The sequence below is a fragment of the Protopterus annectens genome, chromosome 3.part0 (genome assembly GCF_019279795.1).
Source record: "Protopterus annectens isolate FY-2018-M chromosome 3.part0, PAN1.0, whole genome shotgun sequence".
Classification (NCBI taxonomy): domain Eukaryota; kingdom Metazoa; phylum Chordata; order Ceratodontiformes; family Protopteridae; genus Protopterus; species Protopterus annectens.
Window position 1 is genome coordinate 1,653,764,718 of NC_056731.1, and position 12,011 is coordinate 1,653,776,728.

Consider the following 12,011-nt stretch of genomic DNA (forward strand, 5'->3'; position numbering starts at 1 on the left):
GAGAAGGTCTGACAGGATGGCAGAAAAGGGAGTTTTTAAGTTTTCAGGTGAAACATCACTATGACAAAACTATGGGTTTTCCAGGGAGAAACAAAGTGAAAAGGAATGGAAAGAAAGGGTGGGGGGAAATGAGAACTTAGTACCTGAGGTGACTACTAATTTGGATAAACACTGGGAAACCTTACATGGGTGGACACAATTAAAGTTATAACATTTTAAATTATAGTGATATTGTTGTGAAACTAGAGCATTTTAAATTTTTTGACAAAGGTTCTATATTTGGACCGTATAAGAAATTTGCTGTAGAGGCCCTTACTGAATTACATATATTCACAAGGATGTTTAATTTGGCAAAATCCATTTCTAATAATAAAGGAAGTCCTGCTGATTAAATTCAGGCAAAAGAGTTCATTCAACCCTATTATGCACCCTTTGCTGCAAACTTCTGAAAAGGTATGTGAAGCTGACTTTCATAAATTAAGCCAAAGGAATACTAATAATGGATTTTATAACCTCTTTAAGGAAGAGAAGGGCAGTCTTAGATGAACTAAAATTTGATAAATCTACGGATATTATGAAACCTGATAAAGTGTTGCTATATTCTGGATGGGACTAATGATACAAATGCTAAACAGAAAATAAGGAAAGTGATTCTACTTGTTTTTTGTATCTTTTGGCTTTTCCCGGTTAGGGGTCGCCACAGCGGAACTCCGGTCCGCTAATGATTGGCAGTAGATTTTTACGTACCAACTTGCCAGGCCTGACGCACAACCTTCAACGAAGGTACGCCCATTCACGCATGTCTCCACACAGAAGACGGTACCATTCTTAAATCATGAACGAAGCAAACGTTCATAGACCAATGCTGTATATATCATACTTAACCATTCCTGCAACTTTGCTATTTTTTTTATTACTTCCATGCTGTTTTGCACATCATCCCTGCTGCAAACTTGCCACATACAACTCTTCACTGTTACAAAAATGGCTTAAAAATAGCCAGATGCAATTATAAATCGCACAGCACTACACAAGAACATACATTTACCTTCAGATTGTACTCCATTTACCAAGCTACCCTTTTTGTTTATTTCTGTGGGAGTAGTTTAAATGCTTTGATACCATCTAGATAAGCAAGTCTAATACACTGGGCAAGATTATCTACTTATCTAATGTGACCTTTCTACTTTGACTACTTTTTGAACTGTGCCATGAATCCTCTACACTCCATGCAGGTATCTGAAAAATTGCTTTCTGATACAGATCATATATGTTCTCACAGCATAGAATTCAAAAGTAACAGACGCAATTCCCCATTCTTGCAGTCCTGTAAGGGCAAACATACCCGCTCCAGTCTATTACTGTCAAGATTTAGCTCTTAAAAAAATGCAGTCAATGGAGCCATTATTTCTGACACAATTTCTTTCAGAATTCTGTTAATTCTATCAAACACAAATATGCTGCACAAGTCCTGGAAGCTGTTTTAGAACCTACGCTTCAATGTAAAATCTGGTATCAACATGCCCGTCCAGTGATTCTGTTGTGTAATAGCCTTCTTTTAAGTGCCAAAAGTTTTGACTTAAGGCCTTGACAGTGTATACTGCTCTGTCACTACTAAAACTCCTAAAAACTACTAAAACTCTCACAACTCATTCCTTGGTAACAACTCATTTATTTTATTCTTTTATTAAACGTCTCCCTCAACTAAACTTTCTGCTGTTTGGCTAGATGTTTATTTGCATCACCTCTAACTTTCATTTTGATGTAACTGAACTGTTTGCTCTTTCCTTCAGATACTTCATACTTCCCAAATAACTTTTTTTCTGCTCAGTCATCCTTGCCAATTATTTTGAGAATCAGAACAGTATTATTTTACTTTTATTTCAGTTTTGCAAATGATTTAAACAAATGCTTCCTTTGTAAATAGAATTGTGCCCAGTTAGCCTTTTGTGGCCAAACCACCTACTAAACTCTGAGGAAGTCAGCATTGCTTGGGGCAGCTACAGATCACAGGCTGCACACTTTAGGCACCATTTTAATAGCAAAAAGAAATCCTTTACTAAAACTGCACCCGAACACAATGTTGACATTCAAATGAATTACAAACTGTAAATGCTCTGAAATTTAGCTTAGAAATAATAACTGTGCACACTCTCTCTATCTTACACAAATAAAACACTTAAATGTCATTAACAATAAATTCCTGAACTTCATAATTTGTATATAAAGTTATAGAAATCCTACCATCTCTCGAGCAAGCATGTATCAATTTATCTTGGAAACATTTTTCCACGTTCCAGTTTCTTTATTCCATATTATATGGCTGTGAAAGCTGTAATGATTTTGCTATCCAAATATCTCTTCATTGCAAAACTCATGGATTTCAATATTTGCCACTTAAGTCATGCATGAAATTTAAACATTACAAGAAATGACTTACAAGTCGACATTCCTGAAATGTGCACATTTTCCATCTGTTCTGCAAGGGCAGCATTTCCTAAAATAAAACATAATGAACAAACCAATTTCAAATATGGATAAAATTTGTTAAAATCATTCATTCACATGCCCAGTACAAGAAAGGCAAAAAGTGAAGACCTCTCTACCGCCTACTATACTAGCAGCTGAGTCAATTAACAGTACGCTTTCCACAGCAAAACTCTAATACTTTAAGCATTCAGAAAGATCACATTAAGAGACAAGGCTTTAGCATTTTCCTGTTAAACTGAATAGCATCTGTAAGCTGATAAAATGTGTTACTCTGTGAGGAAGGGGAGTGAAGTCAGGGTTTAAATTAACAATTATGAATCCAGTGACTAAATATTTTCAGTTATGCTGATACTAGTTAACATAATTTCTAGTTTGATTTTCTTCCTTTTTTATTGCTTAGAATTACCACCTTTAATGGATTCAAGTGATTTACATGAACTGCAGCAGTCACCCCTATTACACATACTGCTTAAATGGATTTAAGAACTGTGTACAACTTAGTACTCTTCAATAACAGGGTCAAGGTAACATGTTTTAGTCCACATGTCGCTGCCTAGCTTACCTCTGTCTTACAGTGCACAACCTTTCTTATCATCAGACCTTATCATCTGGTAAAAGTGGAATTATACTCTTCAACTACGGGAAACACTTATTCAAATATGCCTATTAGCCTGAATGTGAAATATGGAGACAGAAAGCAAACTTTTGTTGGCATGAGCTGTGAACTTTCACTGATTCTATTATACAATTTATTGGAAGAAATCCTTTACTTAGCAGTTCTTGGGTGCCACCAGCTACACTGAACAACTACACCAAGCTCAGTACTCCATAAGGCACTGCCTTAAACATCTTACAAAACCATTGCACGTGATCTTCATTTGGGAAAAGGAAATTTGCATGTCCTCAGTCTACAACTGAAACAGTGTTTTCTTGCATAGTTCACTTATCAAGAGAAAATAGAAGTTATGTTCTTACCATAACGTTCCATGTTAGTTGTCTTCTTCTCGCCTTCTTTCTTGCTGGATGGGTTCGGAGCTGACCTCTAAAGCTCGAGAGTTGGTTCCAGGCTCCCCTTATATCCCAGAATGCTAGGCGAGTACTACCTCAGATCTCGTTTGTGAGCTAGGCCCAGCTAATAATAAAACCAGAAATACTGGAAAGGAAGAATCCACCTCTATAAAAACAAGGAAGAGGAAGGTGACCTGAAGCTTGATCCAGGAAAAATATGCACAGCAGAGCATATACCTATAGCAATAGAGGTGGTAGAAAGAGAGGTCACAATCAAACTCCTCTAGGTCTGCCCAGGCCAGGAAGGAGGGAGGGGAAAAGAAAAGAGAAGCGAGGAAGACAACTAACATGGAACGTTATGGTAAGAACATAACTTCTATATGTTAAGTTGTCTATCTCATTCTTGCTGGATAGCACCTTGTCCCGGTGGCCTATCGGAACAGGCTCTTGAGAACAGTGGAACCGGGTTAGCTCTATGTCTAGAAGCTAAATCCAACTTATAATGTGAAATGAATGTGTGAGGAGTAGCCCAAGTAGCCGCACAAATGGTGTCAATAGGCAGTCTGTCTTGGAAGGCTATAGAAGTAGCCAAAGCTCTGGTGGAGTGGGCCTTAGGTTTGTTAGGTAGCTTTTGGTGTCTAATTTCATAAACAAGGGAAATCAGGGATGTTAGCCATCTGGATAGTGATACCTTTGAAACAGAAAGTCCCTTTCTGCCTTCTGCATAAGAGACAAACAATTGGTCAGTTTTTCTGAATTGCTTGGTCCTATCCAAATAGTACCTTAATTGACGATGAACATCTAGCCAGTGCAATTTTTGTTCAGACCTGTTAGAATATTCTGGAAAAAACACAGGAAGATCAATGCTTTGATTTAGGTTAGAGGCAGAGGCTACTTTAGGTAAAAAGAGATACCCTGTCTTTATGGAACAACAGATATGGTGGTCGACAGCTGAGTGCATGAAGCTCTGAAACCCTTCTAGCTGAAGTAACAGCTACCAGAAAGAGAGTCTTCCATGATAGCAATTTTAATGAACAGGAAGCTGCAGGTTCGAAAGGGGGAAGAATCAAAGAAGTGAGAACTAAATTAAGGTCCCAAGAAGGAGGAGGATTTCTTATAGGAGGTCTGAGAAGAAAAACTCCCTTCAAAAAAGCTTTGCAAAGCTTGTGAGACATGATAGCAGAATCTGAAATGCCCACATGAAAATTAGATATAGCTGCCAATTGGACTTTGAGAACAGAGGGAGATGAACCTGCATGAAAGAGCTCAGCTAGAAATCAAGAATTATTTGGATGGGAGCAGTGAAAGGATCTAAATCCCTTCCTTGAGCCCAATAGGCAAAACGTTTTCCATTTACTAAGATAAATCTTTCGAGTGGAAGATTTATAAAATATCTCGAACAGAGTGAGATATTTGAGGAAGCCTGGCTAGGTAGGAACTGGAGGAACCAAGCAGTGAGGTTCAATGAAACTGACCCGATTGATGGATCAAAAGGTCTGGAACTAGGTCCAGATGCCAGGTTGCTCCAACAGAAATTGATGTAGAAAGGGGAAAATCTGTCGAGGCCAGTAAGGAGCAATGAGGATAAATGAGGCCTTCTGAGCGATAGCTTTTGTATCCACTTGAGAGATTAGTGGGAAGGAGGAAAAGCATACAGAAGTCCCCGGGCCAAACTTGGACTAGCTCTGCTGGGCTGGCCTGGTAACGGAATAGGGTGAAATAATCTCTGCACTTGCTGTTTGCATGAGGATAGCTCTGCTCAACTTGTCCGGAATTTGATTGGACTTCCCAGGGATGTGCGTTGCTATCAAAACCACTGAGAAGAAATGATCTGGTTCCGCCTTGTTTGTTGATATACCACACTACAGACATATTGTCCGTCTGGATTGCTATCGTTCCCAGAGGAAGAGAGTCTTGAAGGGCTTGCAACGCTAAAAGCACTGCTCTCATCTCTAGAACATTTATATGCAAGTGGCATTCGTCTGGTTGCCATATGCCCTGGACAGTTCTGCCTGATAATGCCCCCCCGTTGTCAGAGTAGCAACCGGAGAACAAAGGGTCTTCCCAGGAAGAGCTGGGGAAGACATCCACCAAAGAAGATGATTCTTGCATGCAATCATAATGGTATGGGACATGGGAAGTTGCTGGTATGACCATTGTGTGAAAAGCATCCATTGAAGGATTCTCATGTGGAATCTGGCTAACAGAAGTAGAGGGATAGCCGCCATAATCCCCAGTACCTTCAGAACTAATCTGGCTTTGACTCTGTTGCTGTGAAGAGAAGGAGACCATTTTGTGTATGTGTGCTATTCTCTGATCTGTTAGTCTCAAGAGACATGTTGACTGTGTCTAGATTTCCTATGAAGGTAATAAACAGACTTTTCAATTTATTGATATGCCTAACTTTTGACAAATGCGAAGGTGTAGTCTCTGGCCATTAGAAGGAGATGCTTGGTAGGAGCTGTGAGGAGCCAGTCGTCCAAATATGGAAACACCTGGAATCTTTGACGCCAGTGGTGAGAGCCACTGCCATGCATTTGCATTAAACACCGGGGCAGTGGTGAGACCAAAGGGCAGGGCTCTGAATTGAAAATGACTGGTTAGGAATCTCCTGGTGCTCATTTTTATATGATAGTACGCATCCTGGAGGTCTATAGAGCACATCCAGTATTCCTTGCCCAATAGGGGTAGGATGGATTGTAGGGTGACCATCCGAAATTTTGTTTTCTTGACCGACTTGTTCAAGATACTGAGATCCAAGATGGGCCTCCAGTCCCCTGTTTTCTTTGGAACCAAAAAGAATTGAGTAGATTCCGGATCCTTGCTGGTCTGCTGGTACTGGCTGAATGACTCTTTTGCAAGCAACTTTGAAATTTGCTTGATCCCTTTGGGAACATCTGGAAGGGATTTTTGATTGATTTGGAATCTGAAACGAAAAACGGAATGGAATAGCCTTTGATGAACTGTACCCACTTGTCTTGAGTTAGGGATCACCAGGCTTCTGGGTACAGTGACAATCTTCCCGACTGCCTCAGGTGGACAGTCGGGCAACACCTCAGGGATGCTGGAAGGGCTTATCGGAAAAGGTTTCTCGATTGCCCTGGTTCTGGACCCCCTGCCTCTAGGGCGACATCTACCATTATTGTTCCCCTCTGCCTCTGGAGGGAACCCAGGCAAATTCCCTTGAGATTGTTTGGAACCACATTTTTCCACTTTTCTGGCCTTTGGGGTAAGGTCTAGAAGGAGTAGAAAACGGACTCCGGCAGAAAGAGTTTTGCCATCTGTCTCGCACCTAGTCAAGGTTTCTTTCACTTGAGGACCAAAGAGAGATGATCCATCAAACGGGAATTAGTGAAAGACGCTTTAAAGGGGTCCATAAAATTGCATAGTCGCATCCAGGCATGCCGACGCAGCGACACCTGTCCCTGCGGCTCTGCTCCATCAGCCACATATGAAAGGAGGCGCATGGAGGAGTTGGCTATAGAATTTAGGGTAGCCAGCTGAGCGTTCATCTTGTCCTGAAAACCCGCAGCTGTAGGATCCTTCAACATCTCACTCGCTTCCTTGATCAAGTCTCTTTGAAGACGAGTGAAATGGCATAGGTAGTTCAGCGAACGCATTGCAAAGGTCGCTGAAACATCTGTCCATAGACCTAGACTCCTTGTTAGGAGGATGGACAGGTACCGAAGGATCAGCTAGTTCCTTCTTAGTGGCAGCAGCTACCACCATAGCATCCACAGTCACTCCTTTAGTCAAAATTGCTTGTCTGTGGGTGCTGTTATAAACTTTGAAGGTCTCCTGGGGTGGGGTCCACTGAATCAGGAGCTACCACCTGCATGAGGGGTCAAAGGGGGCACCCAGGAGGTGGAAGCCAAACGCCTCAAGATACACAGATTCATCCTCCGAAGGGTTAAGGGATGGCCAATTTCCCCTCTGTTTTAGGATCTCTAGAATGTCTGCAAAGGAGACATCTTCAGAAGGGGAACGGGGAACCTCGAATCCTCTAAATCTGTGTCAGAGGTGACAGACTCAGGTGAGTCTATGTGTTTCCTCTTTTTTCTCTTCCTAGGGGCTCACCTGCCAATTCAGGAGAGGCCTCGAAGAGGATGAAATGATTCTTGAGGAGCTGGCTCTCTGCGGTCCGTGATGAGGGAGAGAGTAGACATAACCTGAGGCACCGAAGAGGGAGGGACGGACGGAGCCGACTGTGGAGTTGATCAGGTTCCAACACACCCTGTCAGGCAGAGCCAGAGGTCCCCGGCCTCGGCACCGACAGAGATGGCGAAGTCCGGCACCGAGATTCTTCCAAGGAAGAAAGAACTGAAGACAATTGTATCGGTTGCTACCACAGTCTCGGTTCAGCTCCGAGCTCAAAGGAGTCGGAGGAGGAATATTTTGAGGAATAGGTTGAAGCACCTGGGCCAGTGCCTCGGACTTTAGAAGTCGCCTCACTACCCTCTGAAGGTCATGATCCGAAAGCCTCGATGATCTAGAGGAGTGAGATCTATGGCTCCATTCAGACAGCAAGGGAGACGCTGGAGCTGAATGAATGGAGCCAAGGGATGGTGACTGCTGGAGTCGAGGACCTAGGAACCCTCAGGCTTAAGCAAACCTCTTAAAATGAGTTTGTTTTCTTCCTGCAGGACTCTAGGGCTGAAGCCATGGCATACAGCACAAGAGTCCTAGAAGTGTGACCGTCTGTCAGAGACATTTTCTGACAGCACGAGTCACACTTCTTTTGAGTCCTTGGACATAGTCAAAGAAAGTGTAACCACACACACACTCAAACACACTGATTACACTTACACAAGTTTATAACTAAAAAATTAAACTGTCACAAGTTTTAGATCCCTAACACAGACACTCCACTAAGGGGAGGAAGGGCCAAGGCCTGAGGGAAAGAATGTATGTTCTTTGTGAAAAGAAGGGATAAACGAAGGAAAAAGGGTCTAAATCCACTAATTTAAGGGAAATAACAATAAAAGATTAAATTAAAGGGGTTTAAGTAGACTATAAAATACTCTACAATAACTCACCTAAACCAAACACCTATCTGGGGTAGTACTAGCATTCTGGGATATGGAACCAACTCTCGAGCTTTAGAGTGGCCGAGTCGGAGCCGAGGTCGGCTCTGAACCCATCCAGCAAGAATGAAGGTGAGATAGACAACTTAACATCTAAAGTTAACATTACTAAACTGTGTGCTAGCTTTGGGTAATTAATTTTTTTGGAATATTCAAAGAAGTCATCTCAACATTTCTTTACAAGTCTGAGCTTATCCTTAATGTGCAGGGCAGGGGGAAAATCATAGAGTGTACATCCAAGCCAAGACTTCTCAGAACACTGCAGCCCTCATCTACATTTACTTATGTGGAGAACACTCCATCCTGTTTGTCAAAGATGTCACAAAATGTAGTGTTTTCCATTTTCTGATGTTAAATAAGGTGGATGCATACGGCACTTGCTGTAACATGAGAAGAAGCATCAGAGTTAGGACGTATAGCATGTGAAATCCAGATCTGACAGCAATTTTCCAAGCAATTCCTGTCCAGTGCCAACTCTTCATATCATCTTATCAGTAGCATAATGGTGCTATGACTTGCCAATACAATCAAAAGATAGGTCCTCTCTACGAATTTTCAGTTCCTACTCCCCAAAAGCTCCACAGGACAAAGGCCTAATGAAGAGGATTTACAGAAGGCTAATTATACATGCAGATGTGGACATCCATAGGCATTAATATATTAACATGCCTCCAATGCTGAACAGCAAAATCATATAGTAACAGTTTTGCTGCAGTCAAACAATTTCCATAGGTTCATAGGTTCATATGTAGGTACTAGGCTACTGGCCCTAGGGCCTATATAAGCCTAGTCAAACAGTACCCTGGCTTTTGCCACCCAAGAAAATTATTTTCCTGTGCCCCTGTCAAGCAGAGCCACAGAAGTGATCCCCGGGGTGAATTTCCTATCTCCCATCCAATCATCAAGGTTTTTCTTGAAGAGTGCTAATGAGGAGCTTTGTTTGATATAGATAGGTAGTTTGTTCCAGAATATGGGAAGTCTCTGAGACAGGAATCTATCCCTCCAGCATGTTCTGTTTATTGTGGTGACAAGGTTTAGGTCCCTAGAGCATGTAGCTCGGAGGGATTGGGATTTCTTTACGTGAAGCATAAAGAAGAAAATAAAATGCTGCTGGCACCTCAGCAAAACTCAAAGAAAAAGAATAAATGAGCCACTCCACCACACCTGTTCAGGTCAAAGAAAGTCCACTTTAATATTCCAATAGCAAGCTGAATATTAAAGTGGACTTTCTTTGACCTGAATAGGTGTGGTGGAGTGGCTCATTTATTCTTTTTCTTTGACTTTGGTGTTCATGAGCCCATCCTTTACCAAGGCTTTGGTATTGTTTGTTTTACCTCAGCAAAACTGTCTTCCAGGAGGGCAAGACTACAAAGTTTTTCATGACAAAGTAACTATCGTATGACCCAAGTTTTAAATCTCTAATGATAATTTAAGACGCAAGAACACATTTATATATAAACATATTCCAATTAATTTCACAGTTTAAGCCTTAAGAGTAAAAGGCCTGACATATCCAGTATACACTGATTAAGTAAAAACACACTTAAATGTCAGCAAAGCATTCACTAATAAAACTTTCTCCATAAAGTTAAAAAACATTTTCTATATGTCCTTATTCTTTAAAATGTTTTTTCATCTAAACAAGGGTTATGTGTCTCCTTGAGGTGTTCTAAAATATTTTTTTCCAATGTAAGACAGAAGACATGGACTCTACTAAATAAACCTCAGAGGTGCATAAGAAGTCCTGAATTACCTGAAACCTGTAGTTAGTAATCTGACATTATTTTCATTTTATCATAAACTGACAAGACAGAGCAATTACTGTATGATGAATTACCCTACTCTGTTTTAATGTACAAATATGTTGGGGGTTAGTATAATGGTTAAGGTGTCCACCTCACAGTTACAACATACAGGGTTTGTCTTACCTTTGAAAGGAAAATTAGCTAGACTTTAAATGGCCTGCAAGAGTAGTTAGCTTGGTAATTGCCTATGGATCTATAAACTCCTATGCATAAAGACAAAATAAATTATTTTAACTGTATGAGGAAGGATGACTCTCAAGCAGGTATGTATGATATGTAACTAGGTCATGCTGTAACTAGGCCAGCAAAGGCAGAGACTACCAGCAGAAAAAAAACTTTAGTTAGCAGTAGCTTAATCTAACCTCAGAAGGCAAAGGAAGAAAGTCCAGGGCAAATACTATAACCTCTTTTTATAATAAGAACGTTATGATGCAATCATTATGGCATTTCTGTTGGTGCCGATTTTGAAGATGAAGCCTCCAGAACCATGCAAAATGCTATGCTTGTTTTGCAAATATTATATACAGGGACATTGCATTTTATTTTATTTGCCAGATGTACCCTTTTTTAATGCTAAGTAAATGACACCTACGCACATACCATAACAACATATCTGTATTCATAGTTCTATCTTCATCACCTTGAGGATCAAGACCAGAAAGACTGAGCCCAGCATCTACAACCTTTCAAGGCTACAAAGACCCTCTTCCGTACAGTCAATGTGTGCCAATCAGGATGTTTATCCACTTATATGCAAGTCCACACTAAGCTGGATCACAACTCATAAAAGCTATCAAAAAAAGAAACATATCAAGTAATGCCTTCTCAGGATTGAGAAAAGGGGAACGCGGGTGGGTATGCTGAAGAAGAGGGAACTCCCACAGCAGACTGTACATAACCTTTATATTAGGTATTGGGAGTTCCATCTTCACCACCTTGGGAACAAAGCCCCAAGCCTGGCCTCCTGAATTGCTCCTTACAAAAACATATCTCTGACACTAGCCCCAAAAGGTAACCTGGGCATGGGGATTACATTCACGTTATAATGCCTTGCAAAAGTATTTAGTAATGCTCACAAAGCAGTAGCACGAATATGTCACCCATGAATAATTGCTAAGTTCAGATAGCAAAGGTTTGTAGCATATTTGATAACCAATGACACAAACAATCAAATCCATTTACACAGACAGTTTAGAAACTCTACAGCCCAACTTATTTTTGGAAAAAACAAATAGTTAACAGTCTTTTCTTACTGATTAACTGCCTATACATATCCATGCAATGCAATAAATATACACTTTTGTCTGAATAACTCAGAAAAAGGTAGATTACCTGCCTGGTTCATGTCTGTTTCAGTAGCTACCTTGGGAATGAATGAAGATTTGTTGTCATGCACATTCAGTCTTTGTAAAATAAATAAGCAAGGGGATTAACAAAAAGCTTACAGTTCTGACATCCTTCTGGTTGATGTAATAGCCACCACAGAGTTTTCAGAGACAAATATTTTAGATTGTTGAGGCTGCTGGTTCAATAAGCAGATTAGTTAATTTTTAAAGGACAAAATGGAGAAACCAAGTAGGGACATGACCTTTGAGGTGAAGATATAAAAGAAAATCAAAAGTGC

At 40.7% G+C, this 12,011-nt stretch overlaps 1 protein-coding gene across 1 annotated transcript in view; it reads right to left on the reverse strand.

Annotated features, from left to right (window-relative positions):
• The window catches only part of LRP12 (LDL receptor related protein 12), a 357,681-nt gene that overhangs the window by 218,681 nt on the left and 126,989 nt on the right, over positions 1–12,011 (reverse strand). The window contains exon 2 of the mRNA XM_044065692.1: positions 2,441–2,497. Coding sequence (XP_043921627.1) covers positions 2,441–2,497 — 57 coding nt within the window. The remainder of the gene's footprint in view (positions 1–2,440; positions 2,498–12,011) is intronic.